Here is a 15,337-nt window from a genome sequence, read left to right as displayed (position 1 = left end):
AAAGCAAACTTGCAAAACCGAGTCTTTATTTCCATTTACACCATTAACAAGTGCTGCAATTCAGCCACACTATAGCACAGTATCATACAGGTTTTCCTTTTATTTCTTTTGACAATGTTCTCCCAAAAAACTAAAATGCTACTTTCGCGACACAATTAGAATGTTTTGCACCACAGCAGTAAGCAATGTTTAAAATACGAACAGCGCAAAAGACGGGGTCAAACCAAGAAGACACACACGTGTTTATCCCCGTCTCTCGCGCTGTTCTTATTTTAAACATGAGCTACCAACATGCCCAAGTCTCTACCCTTCAAAGCGGTAAGCGAAGTTGCAGAAATGCTTATTTGTAGGCGAACATAAATCATGAGGGCTGACTCTTTAAATAGCTTCAGAAATGAAAAACGCATCGGCCACCACGAGCCAGCCAGCATTTTCACTCTGTAAATTAATTTATTACGTTTTAAAAGGTGTTTGGAAAGATGTTCATTTCCACATTTGGCTCAGTCTCACTCAAGGTCAACCAAGATAAATGCCTCCTGTTGGATGCACTCGCAACATTCAAATGTCAAGTTCAAGCAGCTGTTCAACACTGTACTAGAAATTTATTCTGTGTACCAAAACGTAATTGCAGTACGGCATTGCTCAAAGGTTGTCTACACCGAGAACTAGGGTCAAGACTCTCCTCACTGTGTCTAAAACCCTGAAGCTCAGTGTTGCCGAAATCGATATCTGCAACACTTCAGCAAGTACAGCATGAAATGTGACTTGTCTTTCAAGAACCCATGCTTTGGTCTCAAGCTGCCCTTGAGGATACTGACAAAAAAAGTGAGATCAGTTGGTTGCAATTCGTACAATGTTGCCTACTTGACCAGCTGCTGCTCTGGCATTCTGAGCATGAAGTTCAACTCACTGGCACAATCAGAATTTTTAAAGTCCACAAGTGTGCACAAGAGCTAAGGAGTACTTTCAAAATTCATTCCATCAATCTATCTATGAAAGATGAAATGGAAATGTTGCTGGTGCACCACAGCAAGTAATTTTGGAGGATAACAAACAATGGGTTTCAAACCCAACAGTTTCCTACAATGGGAATCTTGCTCCAAGATGCAGGAGGGTACTTGTAGCTTTTTCACCATTTTTTTGACCTGACAGGTCTTTGCACAGTCACCCCTTTCTCTGGTGCATTTCCTGTTTTCTGTTTTGTCCGAGATAAACAGTCCTGCGCATGGGGTGAAGAGAAAGACACAAGTGTTTTTGCAACCAACCATCCCTAGGAACTGACAGCCCGTTCCTGGTCAGCAGAGGGGCTGTCGTCATAAAAGTCCCGTTCAACTGGCCGGCCACGAATGTACAGTGGGGCACACTTTCCCATGGCACAGTCATGTGTAATGTGCACGCTTGTCACATCAGAACCTGGGATCTCGAACATGGGTTCCAGCAGGATGGTCTCCTACAAGAGCCAAAACATTGAATGCTGTGATTAATGTTCATGCGACAAAGCATATTTTGCAATCTACTACAATGACGGGGCAGCTGCTCAAACACTGAAACACAGTTCAGCATGCTTAAACATTGAGGTACATACAACACATTAAAAAATTACTGCACTTTCAGCAATCCTTTGGCTGCTGTAATAGCTGCTGTCATTGGACCCGTTACTAGCATTTGTCTATGGGTCCAAACACTTCTTGCATGTTTTGTACGACCAAATGTATAAGCAACGAAATGAACTTGAAACTTAGGGGGGGAGAAAATATTAACATCTTTCCAAAATACCTCAACCCCGTAACATGTTCACTGCGAAGTGGGTCACAGCAGTTATTCCCTCTGTGCATCTGTGCAGGGCTTTCCTGCAGTGCACAAGCGACATCCTTGCTAGAAATCAATGGAAAGGAAAAATTGTTGCTTCTGATCTGATGTGTCGTGGCACCATCTCTCTGCACCTTGAAGTTTCAAAGAGTGCACTGAATCTGTTAAGTGGTTAACTAGGCCTAACCTCTTATTGACAATCATGCCTTAATGACTTCTTGAAATGCTCGGTTGGGAAACATGTTCACTCTGCGTCAGTGAAGCATTGAAACATGACCCCTAAATGTGCTTCACCAATAATAATTTTAATGCCAGAGGTTCCTTTAAAAGGAAACCTCATTTTGTGAGCTTGACTTTCATACTCCCGTGTTCCCTGGGAACACGGCTGTGTCAGTAGCCACTGTATTTACATTGTCTTAACCCTGGGCCATTCCACGCCAAACGTCCCAAACATTGAGCTCAACCCTCTCCGATTCTATTCTAAAAAATTGTGGGCGATCTTTTTAGTGCACTATTTGTCCTCGTAAAGTATTTTTGCAAGAAAATATTTTTTCTGTCTCTTACAGTGATTTGAATGTTGCTGTAGTGGGTCAAACCTAGGTTGCCGAAAAATACTCTCAAAAATACAATACTACACGGAACGCCTTAAATATCTGCGATTTGCTAGAAAAGGAATGGCGCTTTCTTATTCTCTCCCATTGGCGGCCACTACTATGTCTCACAAAGTGCTTTGTGGGGAAGCATTACGGCTATTCTGCGTCCGTTTTGATTATTTTTTGAAAATTATACAAAGTCTACAGGCACAATACAACTATATCACCTGACTGGATAGTTGGCAGTAAATGCGAAAAAAAAGTATTGAAGTCGATGACCGAGTAGTTTCGAAGTGGAAGGGGCGCAAACATTGGAAAATGTGTGAAATTCCCCATGTTAGGCACATGTAGATTGGTGATGCGGTTCAAGTAAAAATGCATGCTTGCACTAATTTGGAAGATTAAGCAAAGGAGATTTATTTGTGAAAGCTTTATCAGAGTGATTTTTCTTTTAAGCGAGAAACAAAATTTTATGTTGAGCATTCGCCGCGTCCCAGGGCGTCGGCCCGTAAGTCCGCTTCACTGTGCCGCCACGCTTCCTTGGGGCAACGGAAATATGCGGCGACCACGCAGGTGGAAAGATCGTATGCTCCTGTGTGCTTTCACGTTTTTACACACATTCTTCGGCTATCCGCAGTGCTGCCGACGAAGTGTGAGAGAAAACGAGAGATATTTTGTTTGGAAATATATTAATGTACATTTTTTTTTAGAAATTTTATGAAGACGATTTGGTTTCATACTGTCTACCGGGAAAAAAAGACGTCATCCGCGGTCAACAAAAACGACTGCTTTTGCTGAATTTGCGAGAACTTTACGAGGAATGGAAAAAAAGTTGCAATCTCAAATGCGGATTCTCTTCATTCGCAAGTTTGCGTTTTGGCCTCACTGCGTTTTGGCCGGAGGAAGTGGCACCCACACATTTTGCGTGTGCATGGCGCACCAGAACTTCAAACTGGTGCTCAATGCCGCAGGCTTCACGCAAACAACAGAAGAATTGTTGTCAACAATTGTATGCCAGACAGACAACGTGCGCGGTTTTCGGAAAAAAACCTCGCCTTATATTCGAATAAATACGGTACATAGTAGGAGAAACAAATAAAATTGTACATTGGAAGGAAAACTGGTAAACATTGGAAAAAATACATCGTAAAACAAAGTCAAGAGAACATATGAAGTTGCAATTGTTCATGAAATTCGGCAGGATCTTTTAATGAAACAATATCATTTGGAAGGTTATTCCATAATGCGATGGCGCGTGGCAAAGCAGAATTATTGAATGACTGTGTGCGGCCAAATTCCGCCTGAAGCTGAGATGATTATGAAGTCGACTAGATGTGCGCGAAGGAATGGCTGAACCACGAGTTATACAGTATAGACCACTTATCACGTAACCGCTATAGTGCAAGACCGGATATAGTGCGGTCTTTTCAGACTCCCGTTAATTTTCCCATAGCACTCCATGTATACACATATCGCTTATAGTGCAGTTGCAGGAAACGAAATACCGGTTACAGTGCGGCTGCCTGGGAGTACGGAAGTCAGCGGAGACGGCGAACGTTCCCCTCAAACGGGCGCCCCAAGGAGTGCTCGAGGAAGAAAGAGAGACGAAGTGGAGGATAAGGGCACGTGGTGTGAACGAACAGCCAGTGAGGCTGAAACCAGAATTTTGAGTGCGAGTTGTGAAATGTCACGGCGCGCATAGCGAGCGAGGGCCACGAAACTGCCAGCACCGGCCGACGCTCGCTTCACGATAACGGCAGTCAACGAAACTTCAGGGAGCGGGCGGCGCCGGCACGGCACGGCGAAGGGCGTACACGGAGACCGTGGAATGTGAGGGAGGAGGGCAGCAGGGAAGCGGATTTCGCCTTGGCAACTCCGTCGCTTCGGTGGCTCCCCTCGCCCTCCCTCGTAGCTCCATCACTTTCGACTGTTACTGTGCGCGCCTGCCGCCGTGCAGGTGCCGCCGCCCAAGAGGGCCCGGCGCCAGCTCCCCGAAGTTTCGTTTTCTGCCGTTATCGGGAAGCTGGCGTTTGCCGGCGTGAGCAGTTTCGTTGGCCGTCCTGGAACAGCGCTGCTGCTTCCCTCTGCGCCGTAGCCGCAACGTGCAAGGTCAACATGTGACTAAAAAGTAGAGGAAGCATACAGGAGAAAGAAGGGTTCACTGCCATTTCCTACGTGTGGCTACAGTAGCGTGGCTGAGACGTCGGCACGTACACGCATGTTCCGGCGCAATGCAGAATCGGCGACCTTGCCATTTGAGAGAGGGTGAAATATCCGCCGCATTTTTTTTGTTTTGTTTTTGTTTTGTTCGCACGCGACATTGAGGGGTATCTTCTAAGCTTTTACTCTATAGCGGTGCCGGAGCAATGCCGGCCGGAGGCGCCGCCACGGGATTTGGTTCGAATTAACGGGATTCGACTGTAAATTGAATGCAAACATTCTAGCCGCATTATTCGACTGTCGCATACGCGAGGCGGCTCGGTGCACACTGTTGGCATATCTGCGGGCCTTGAAAATTGTTGCTTTGGTTATAGTGCGGTACCGCTTATAGAGCGGATATTCTCGACTCCGGCGACTTACGTTATAAGCGGTCTACACTGTAGTAGTATTTATGAAAGAGGCAAAGAAGGGCAACAGAACGGCGGGAATGCAAGTCAGGAAGAGAAACATCGCGTTTGATTTGGGTACTGCTAGATTGACAACTGTAATTAGAAGTTATAAAGCGGACAGCAGAATTTTGGATGGATTCCAATTTGTCTATTAGTATATTGCAAACGTGTACAGCTCGACACAAGTTACCATACATCTCGTTTATAATACCACCCATATGAGCAATGAAATAAAGTCAGGGAGTTTAGTTGTGTGATTATCAATATTTAGTCGATTGCATTTTACATTACTTCTGACCAAGTCATTCTCATTACGCATTTCGTGGTATAATAATACTCCCTACGTGAATTAGGTTCGCATACAGCACCTACATACTGATTCGTAAAACATTTTGACCCTAGCTCTCCCGGACAGAAATTGTGCTGGTCTTTGTAGACTCAATTTTAATGTGCTTACCGAAGAAAACAGCGTTACGAGCTCTATATTTTTGCCTCTCAAACCAGGAAACAAACAGCTGACAGACAAGACAAGTACGTTAACTCGCAAGTGACAGAGCTATGCTGCATTCAGAAATCTGTAACTGTCTATGGTGTCACTGTGCAGGCAGTTTTCAGTTTAAATACACTGATAAGGACGCCACATTTCCACTGTAATAAGGCTGCATCAGCACACGCCGCACGCCGCTTTTGACAGGCTTCAGACCGCAGCGTCACGTTCGTCGTCATGAAGCGGAGAAGCGCTGAACTCCACTTCGCGGCCGGCAGATGGCACACCTACCCACCTAACCACCATAGCTTGGGTACGGTGGCTAGATGGGTAGGTGTGCCGACTGGTGTAGTTCAATGCTTCCCCACATCATAACAGCAGGAATGGTGCTGCAGTCAGGGGCCTGTTGTGAAGCGCTTGTCCTCTGCTACTCAGTCTTGTTATTGCGCACCTGTAATATATAAAATAAAGGTCGCGGGATCGAATCCCGGCCACGGCGGCCACATTTCGATGGGGGTGAAATGCGAAAACACCCGTGTACTTAGATTTAGGTGCACGTTAAAGAACCCCAGGTGGTCCAAATTTCCGGAGTCCCCCCCTACGGTGTGCCTCATAATCAGAACTGGTTTTGGCACGTAAAACCCTATAACTTAATATATAAAATAAATTGCTTTTACACTAAAACTTGAAAGAAAGAGGTTGACATATGATGAGAGAGTGTATAAAGGTGTGACGTTTCTTGCTGTAATGAGTCATATTGAAAAGCGGTAATTTATATCATCTGTTCACATGCAGACGGCACAGTGCGCTGCGCTCGCAGTCACAATAGTTCTTCGAGTTCCTGTAATTCACTTAGACGTTTAAGGAGCGAAGTGAATACTGTGGATGATGTTCATGAATACCAAGCTCCTGCAGCTCTGAGACAGAGCGAAAGTGTTCCTGCAAAGAAGAAAACTAGCCGGAGGAGCATCACTTGCTTTGAGTCGAATTGTAAGTTCAGCTACAAACATACCAGCCACGGGCGAAAATTTCACTGGTTTCAATGCCGCGACAGCCAGAACTTTCTAAGAAATACGAGCTTACACTTCGCCGTGCAGACAATATGTTTCAATTGCATTAGTAGTATGTGAATGCCACTTTGAGGAGTATATATTTCACTGAGTGGCTTACATATCGAAGCAAATTCCTCCCAAAAGAACAAGCAAGACTCTGACCAAATGCTGGCGATTAAAATAATCCAGAAGAGACAGCGAGCCACACTTGCACATGCTTCAAGCAAATAGGATGCGAAAGAAAATTAGACATGTTCTATATACAGCTGAAGAATAAGTATATGTAGACAAGTGAGGAAGTGAACCTGTTGAAAGAAGGCCAACAAAATGATTCTGTGTGAGAAGCTCGAAGAAGTTTTGCCAAGTACAACGACAGATATTGGCACGTGTATTTATTTATGCTTTCCTCGGGGACTGCATTTTACCCAATAACAACTTGAGGCTATTGCTCAGCGCAATACGTGCATACATGATTTGGAACTTACTCGAAGGTTATCGTTCATTCCATTTGTTGTGTCTGTTGTCACCACACCTTGTGTAATCTGCCTGCATGCTCGACGCGAATTGTGCAGTATTTTCTGGAAGGCACGCGGGCACCAGCGATTACACTGGAACGTTTGACGAGTCATGTATAAAAGCTGATGCGCTTGAACCACCGATCACTTTTTTGACAATCCCCGACTTTGCTCGCCGCTATCGTTGTGCATGAGTATTACTTGTTTTACTGGGCACAAGTTCACCCTTTAAAGAGTTAGTTACGTGATTCACAGTTGTCGCTACTGTATTCTTCACCATCACTACAACGTGACAATATCAACATAGCTGCAGTTCACAGGAAAACGACTTCCACGCGCACTGGCTGATGTTTCTTCTTTTCTACATAGTTCAAGCCTATAGGACTGGTCGGTTTTGAACAGCACAAACTTGAACTTACAAACAGCATCACAAAGCTAATCATTTGCTTGGCTGAACTTTAATTCTTGTGAAGAGCAAGAATAACTTGGCTCCTGAGCCTACTCCATAAAGCTCGTTACGCTACGCTAAGACGTTGTGATGCAGTGCCGTGTTTCAGTTAAAGCTATAGTTTGCTGTAGAAGCTTGGTGTGGCTGGTTTGCACATGTGGCTGGTTTGCGCATGCAACCGACGAATTACCCTACTACATTCAAATATACGTATGCACAATCATCAAGAGTACAAACTATGTGAATTTGCATGCTACAAATTACTCCTGTTATGGAGTTAATCAGTGGTCATTGAACAAGGTAAGAAATTGTGTTTTTCACAAAAACAAGTTCATTTCTGTGATCAAAAAGGATTGTTGATTTATGTTGTAAACATGTACGACTCGTTTGCAATAGCATCCATACGGCAAAAAAACAAAAGAGAGAGAAAAGGAAAGAAGAAAAAATAAAATGAAACGAGAGGATTTAGTTGTGCGGATATCAATATTTATTCAATTGTAGTTTACATTCCTTCAAACAAAATCATTTCTCTTACACATTTCTTGGTATAATAATACTCCCTGCGTGAATTACGTTCGCATGCAGCACCTATACATACTGTTTTGTAAAACAAATTTCGCTTCTCTCGGTTTATAAGAACTGATTCAAGGTTAGTTCATTCGTGCAGAATTTGTGCTCCTCCTCGTATACTCAAGTTTAACATGTTTACTGAACTAAACAGTGTTAAGAGCTCCATATTTTTGCCTCTCAAACTGGGAAACAAACTGCTGACGGACAAGGCAGGTACATTACCTTCATAAGTAACAGAGCTTCGCTGCATTCAGAAATTTGTTAACTGTCTATGATATCACTGTGAAAACGGTTTGCAGTTTAACTAGATTGATAAATACGCCACAGTTGCACTGTCAACTGCAGCAGCACACAACTCTTGCCGCTTGTGACATGCCTCTGACCACAGCGCCACATTTGTCGACATGAAGCGGAGAAGCGCTGAACTACGCTTCCCACATGGGAGACGGCACATCTAGCCACCCTAACTGTAGCCCAACTCTCACACGCTGATCCGCTAGCTGTAGCCAGCCGTAGCACCGCACCCACCATATCATATCGAAACCTCAAACCAGCACTCTCGCACACCAATCAGTTGCAGCCGTAGCCAGCCATAGCTAATGCCATAGCCTATTCTGTATATCCACACGTTGTTTGGTTAGCTTTGTGATAAGTCGCGTGATCGTGTTGTGCTGCTGTGCACTCTCTTCAATGTTAACTAAGAAGCTTCCCGCTGTTTGGTGCTGTGCTTTTCATCGAGTGGATTTGCTGCTGGTAGTGATGGCGCCGACTATGCCTTCATCATTTTTGCCCATGGCTTCGAAGAGCGCAAAGCCCTATCGTAGGACGACAACGGAAAAGAAAGTCACCATCATCAATCAAGTTGAAAGCACCCAGTTCCAAGCCAACGTGGGCAATGAGTTCGAAATTTCGAAGCAAACGGTTTCAGATTTCATGAAACACAAGTTGAAGATCTCGGAAAGTCAACTGGGGCTCAAAAAAAGAATGCGTCAAGGTGTTTACCCAAAGCTTGAGGAAGCGCTCCTAGTGTGGCTAAAAACCATGATCGCAAAGCAAATCGCAGCCTCGGGTTACATCTTGAAGTAAAAGGCAGAGGCTTTCGCGCTTCAAATGAACATCGAGAACTTCAAGTTCAGCTATGGGTGGATCAGAAATTTTGAGAATCGCGATGACCTCAAGTTCAAGAATTTGTGCGGGGAAAGCGGCACTGTCGATGATTCAGCCATCACACAGTACCGGAATGGAAAGCTACAGTCTTTGTTGCAGCAGTTTGCATCTAATAACATTTTCAACTGCGATGAAACTGGATTGTTCTACAAAATGCTCCCAGAGAAAACACTTGCATTTGCTGGTGACCCCTGCATGGCAGCAAACACAGCAAACAGCTGCTGACCGTGCTCGGCGGCGGCAGTCGGGCAGCGAGAAGCTTTCAATGCTCGTCATAGGGAAGTAAACGAATCCAAGGTGTTTTAAAGGGGCAACGCTACCTGTTCACTACGAGGCCAACAAGAAGGCCTGGTTAACCTAGCAGTTATTTGAAGTGTACATTCGCAAGTTGGACAGAAGGTTCAACAGCAGAGGTATTTTATAGGTATTACTATGTGCGTTTATGCAAATAGTAACAACATGAAGGTTACTGGCATTTAATGTAGCAGGGCCTGTTGGATTAGGCTGCCTATTGCTGAATCAAAAAATCACTTATCAAAGCTCCTTTTGTTGCTTTTCAAGAATGTCTAGAAAATTTAACATCTCTCTACACCTGTTGCAGATGGCTTTACAATGTCACCAAAAAGAAGTCAGCGTGTTGTGCTGCTCACCATGATTGCCCGCAGTCCTCTCGCACCGGTCTTGCGCTCCATGGCCAGATGAGCAATAGCTCTCAACGCCTCTGGCTCAAAGGTCAGTTCCACCTGAAAAAATTTTCATCGATGATTGCGATACTGCTGAATGCGAATTTTGAGCACAGCTGGTTAGGTGTTTTGAATTCGTGATATAATGTGGCAAAGAATTTGATTCTGAACGACAGGGTGCTCTTGGCAGCAGCGCTGAGCACCTGCTCGGGCAGCTCGTTTAGCAGCAGCGGCAGACAAAGCATTTCCACCGGTTGGATCACTGATTGTTCAGAAAAAAAGCATGAACACGGGAACGCGTGGCTTATGCGGAGCGCATTCTGTAGTGGTGGCGGCAGCACAGGCAAAGTAGCGCATGCGCAGTGGCTCCGAAGCCCACACCAGCGCTTTGTTTCTGCACTGGCCGCATGCCTGGTTGCCGCCGGCACTCCGCTTTCCTGCTCACACATTTTCCATACCCTCCTCCGCTTTCTGCCTCATGGTTCCGCTGCACCCTCCTCTCCGCTTTCCTCCTCGCGCCTCGTCCTTCTCGCTGCGTTTTTCATCCTCTGCAGCGTGCCGCGTTCACTCTTATCTTTTGCTGTGCTTGTTCACTTGGTTACAAGTGACGCCGATGCTCGCCGCAGGAGCTGTGCTCTAAAACAAATTTAAATATAGAGCACATTCCCCGAGCCAGACAGAGCAACTCTTGGAGATCGGGGTGCACCCCATCACCTTTGTGTAGGCATTCGCCTATTCTGTTGTCCATACGCCTCTACCTTTTCACCTACGATGTTTATCGGGGGTGGCTTTTTCTATGGACCCATTTTCCGTGGTAGCACCTTGCGCTGCTGGCCACGTTGGCTGTGGCGGAGTGATCGGCAGAGCAAGCACGAAAGAATCTTTCTGCCAGGACAGCATCAGGTGCAAACAAGTTTGTCCTCTCGTCGGCCAACCCCTTTGCTTTGGGCATCACTCGGACCCGAGCTCGTCTATGGTGCCTTGCACCTTTGGCAAGCGCATGCCTGGTGTTGCTCCTTTTCTGAACACTCGTTCATGGTCATACTATGCCAAGCCACACTTTACCAAACTGAGAGAGATTTCTTTAGCGACTGCGAGCAGGCCCACTGGTTATTGTGGGAGTATGCAGCATATAGCTGCAGGGACATTTTTCCCTTAGCGGCGTGTCACGAAGAGCCATTCTCCCGCAGCGACGTGCTAATGACCCTCTTTTCTGTACTTTTCACCCTAGGCGCGGGAGCCTCCTTGATTCCCATGCCGCCCTGGGACCGGGCATTTGTGCAGTGTTGGGTATCGCTGGAGGCAAATAAACCTATCTTCGATAACCCTTTGCGGATCAATGCTAAATATATGCTGCTGCGAACAAGTCCCAAATGGTTGACGCCGTATATTTACGGTGCTGTCTGTATGTTTGAAAAACACGCTAATTTTTCAACTTCTTGTTGCCCACCAAATGCTGCCCCCTGTGAGGATACAAGAAAATTTTTTTTGTTTTTGTTTTGCTCCGTAGTCTCTTGGCTTTCATTCCACGGCTTCCTTATGCCATCATTTCAGCAACTGCTCATACATGCTAGAGCACACAACGGTTGGCATTGGTTTTGTTTTGTGGGCTGCTTCCGTTCAATGCGCTTGTAAAAGCTTATGTCTATCTGGTTTCTAACCTCTCAAAGGGGCAACGCTAGATGCTAGCTTGTCTGTTGCTCATGGGGGTGTGATTACATCAGTTCACAGGTGGGCGCTGGTATATACAAACGATGCAGCTGTATACAAACGATGCTGCCCATGTCTGCGTTTTTTTTTTTTTTCGAGACTCGGCTCGGCTCGCAAAAACCGACTGCCCCTTGTTGGCGACGGAATTAAAGATTTCTGCAAGTCTCAGACTCATTTGGTTTTTCTCACAGGGGAGCAACCATAGAGTTTTCTTGCATGCGCTTACATACAAGGCACGCTGGTTGCTCTGCTGCAAGTGATTCGAGTGGCGATTCCCTCGATGCGGACTACCAGTCTACTACCCAAGTTCTGAATCAGAATGCACTTATTTCAGTGTATCTACTTTTTATTCCTATTACAGTGTAGACCGCTTATAACGTAAGTCGCCGAAGTCGCAAATATCTGCGCTATAAGCGGTACCGCACTATAACCAAAGCAACAATTTTCAAGGCCCGCAGATATGCCAAAAGTGTGCACCGAGCCGCCACGCGTATGCGACAGTCGAGGAATGCTGCTAGAATGTTTGCATTCAATGTACAGCCGAATCTCGTTAATTCGAACCAAATCACGCGGCGGCGCCTCCGACCGGCATTGCACCGGCACCGCCATAGAGTAAAAGCTTATGAGAGACTATTCAATGTTGCGCGCGAACAAAAAAAAAAAAAAAGAAAAAGAAAAAAAAATGCGGCGGAAATTTAACCCTCTCTCAAATGGCAAGGTCACCGATTCTGCATTGCGCCGGAACATGCGTGTACGCGCCGACGTCCCAGCCACGCTACCGTAGCCACGTGTAGAAAATGGCAGTGAACCCTTCTTTCTCCTTTATGCTTCCTCTACTTTCTAGTCACGTGTTGACCTTGCACACTGCGGCTACGGCGCAGAGGGAAGCAGCGGCGCTGTCCCAGGCTGGCCAACGCCCGCTTCCCGATAATGGCAGAAAACGAAACTTCGAGGAGCTGGCACGGGGCCGGCTGTAGCGGCGAACCGCGGCTCGGCCATGCTTGCGTTGCAGCTAGTGGCACCGCAAATATCAGCATGTTTTCTTCATCGTGTGAAATTATTGCGAAGAGAGGGTAAAGCGGCAACAATGGTAACAAAACATTGCTGCTTGGGAGCGTCAGCAGTTCGTTCTGAAGCGCCGTCTGCTACAGATTCAAAGTGAACTGGAAAAGGCCTAGCTACTACAGGCGGCGCCTGCACGGCGGCGGGCACGCACGGTGACAGTCGAAAGTGAGGGAGGTACGAGGGAGGGCGAGGGGAGCCACCGAAGCGGCGGAGTTGCCGAGGCGAAATCCGCTTCCCTGCTGTCCTCCTCCCTCACATTCCACGGTCTCTGCGTGCGCCCTTCCCCGTGCCGTGCCAGCGCCGCCCGCTCCCTGAAGTCTCGTTTACTGCCATTATCGTGAAGCGAGCGTCGGCCGGCGCTGGCAGTTTCGTGGCCCCCGCTCGCTATGCGCGCCGTGACATTTCACGACTCGCACTCAAGATTCTGGTTTCAGCCTCACTGGCTGTTCGTTCGCACCACGTGCCCTTCTCCTCCACTTCGTCTCTCTTTCTTCCTCGAGCACTCCTTGGGGCGCCGTTTGAGGGGAGCGTTCGCCGTCTCCGCTGACTTCCGTACTCCCAGGCAGCCGCACTCTAACCGGTATTTCGTTTCCCGCAACTGCACTATAAGTGATACGTGTATACATAGAGTGCTATGTGAAAATTTCCGGGAGTCTGAAAAGACCGTATTATATCCAGTCCTGCACTATAAGCGGTTACGTTATAAGTGGTCTATACTGTATAAGTATTTATCGAAGCCCATCTGTATTCATGAATAAACAATGCATGATTACCTACAGAAAATTTTTTTTTTCACTTCATGGTCACTAAAAAAATTGAGGTAATAATTTTTCAAAATATGACGGTCAGTCTGAAGATTTTAAATTTGCAATAAAAAAATTCAACCCTGGGAGGTTGCACTAGTGAAAAAAATTGACCCTCAGAGGGTCAACTTAGGGCAACACTGTGTTTCTTGCCACGCAGCGCTCGGCACCCTTTGCAGGCTGAATGCACACAAAGTAGCGCGCTAGATTATGCGAGGCGACAACTGATACAGCCCTGAGGCTCGCTAAGCCCAAACCCACAGTGGTCGGTACTCCTGCAAGATACCAGGCCCCACAAACTATACAGTGCAGCTGTTTACAGGGCACAATGGCTAAAGGAATACTGAGCAGAAACAATGACCTAGTCTATGAGACTAGGTCAGCTACTCTCTGCATTTCTTCAATGGAAAGGGTTACTAGTTAGAGGAAGAAATAAAATACTAAATTCCTTTTTGTTGAATTTTGCACCCAAAGCATGGCTCAAAGGCACGGTTGTAATGTCATGTAATTCAAGCATTTTCACATGTTAGGGTCATTTTTTGCACAAGAAAAGCCCAGTTCACATTTTTGTTTGCTTTAGAGCGAAAATGAATCACCAAGTATTAGTGAAGGATCAGCCACCTACAGCAAGACTGTGCCAGGATATGCCATCACAGAAACTAAAATCGCATGACTTAACAAACTTTCATTTCTACATACTTTCTTGCACACCAAGACCTCCCACTTCCTGTAAAGCCGACCTATTTGCAATTCGACAAGTGTAACACGCCAATGCTTCCCTTTATAGTTACATTTAAGTGCCAAGAGCAATGTTCAAAGAAACGTAAACTTTTATGAAAACTACTAAAACGCTGGTTTACTAAACAAGGACTGCCTATCTTGGTGCCAAACCAAAATATATTTAGAGGACTTCTAAATAGTTTTGTATATCTAAAGTGTACAGGTGCAGCGTGTAAAGCACTTACGATATACAAAAGCATGCTCATATTTTATTTTATACCCCAAGGGCCCTTGCAGGCATTACATGGAGGGGGGGCAAAAGCAACCATGCCAAACATTTTACACAGTTATGTGGACCAGGATATGCAATTTCATAGTATATTTACTTATAGCAAAGGCAAAGCAATGGTGAGCACAAAAGCTTGTTTTTGTAGTTGAGAAACATGCAGACGCAGTTAATGAATGCATGTGTGTGTGCCTTGCATCTCCCCCGAGTGCCTGTGAAGGCGACGCGAGAGGAAGGCATGGTCAATAGCATAAAGCAAAGTTTCCTTTCCTGAAACAACTACAGTACTTTGGTTGTAAACATGGTCTTGGAAAATGTTTGCGAGAGGATATTGCTTAAACAGTGCTTTAGAGGAGCTAGGTGAAAACAAAGCTTTAGAGTAAACTGTGCTTCAGAGCTCCTCGAAGGAGGCAACCCACCTTGTCCATGCCAAAGAGCATCTGGTACTGGGGCACCAGCGCGTTTCGTGGCTCCGTCAGAATCTGCACCAGCATGTCCTCACTCAAGCTGTGGAAAGGCACCAGCACAGGGAAGCGACCCACAAACTCGGGTATCATGCCAAACTCAATGAGGTCCCGGGCCTCCACACCATGCAGCAGAGCGTCACGCTCGGCGTTGTCATCACTGGCACTAGAGTGGGGCGAGGCGTTGGCCAACCCTGCCTGTGAGGCGGCCCGCCGCCCTGGAGAGTCGAGTGAAGGGGCACAAAAACCAAGATACTGCAAAGAGATGTGAGTAAACATGAACCACCACCGCACCACCTTATACCTCGACCACACAGTGCAGATGAAGCTAGAAATGGCCTCAGCTGATTCCAAGG

At 46.1% G+C, this 15,337-nt stretch overlaps 1 protein-coding gene across 2 annotated transcripts in view; it reads right to left on the bottom strand.

Moving 5' to 3' along the window:
* Window positions 1-9: 9 nt before the first annotated feature.
* Window positions 10-15,337, bottom strand: part of LOC119443146 (ATP-dependent Clp protease ATP-binding subunit clpX-like, mitochondrial) — a 57,432-nt gene continuing 42,104 nt past the window's right edge. For both annotated transcript variants that reach the window (XM_049662609.1, XM_037708307.2), the window contains exons 9-11: window positions 14,937-15,236; window positions 9,901-9,993; window positions 10-1,450 (exon numbers count right to left, since the gene is read on the bottom strand). In XM_049662609.1, the coding sequence (XP_049518566.1) occupies window positions 1,271-1,450; window positions 9,901-9,993; window positions 14,937-15,236 (573 nt within the window). In that variant the 3' untranslated portion in view covers window positions 10-1,270. The remainder of the gene's footprint in view (window positions 1,451-9,900; window positions 9,994-14,936; window positions 15,237-15,337) is intronic.

This window comes from Dermacentor silvarum, chromosome 2, assembly GCF_013339745.2.
Source record: "Dermacentor silvarum isolate Dsil-2018 chromosome 2, BIME_Dsil_1.4, whole genome shotgun sequence".
Lineage (NCBI taxonomy): Eukaryota > Metazoa > Arthropoda > Arachnida > Ixodida > Ixodidae > Dermacentor > Dermacentor silvarum.
Note: the sequence above shows the minus strand (reverse complement) of the source record. Positions and strands in the feature narration are given on the sequence as shown.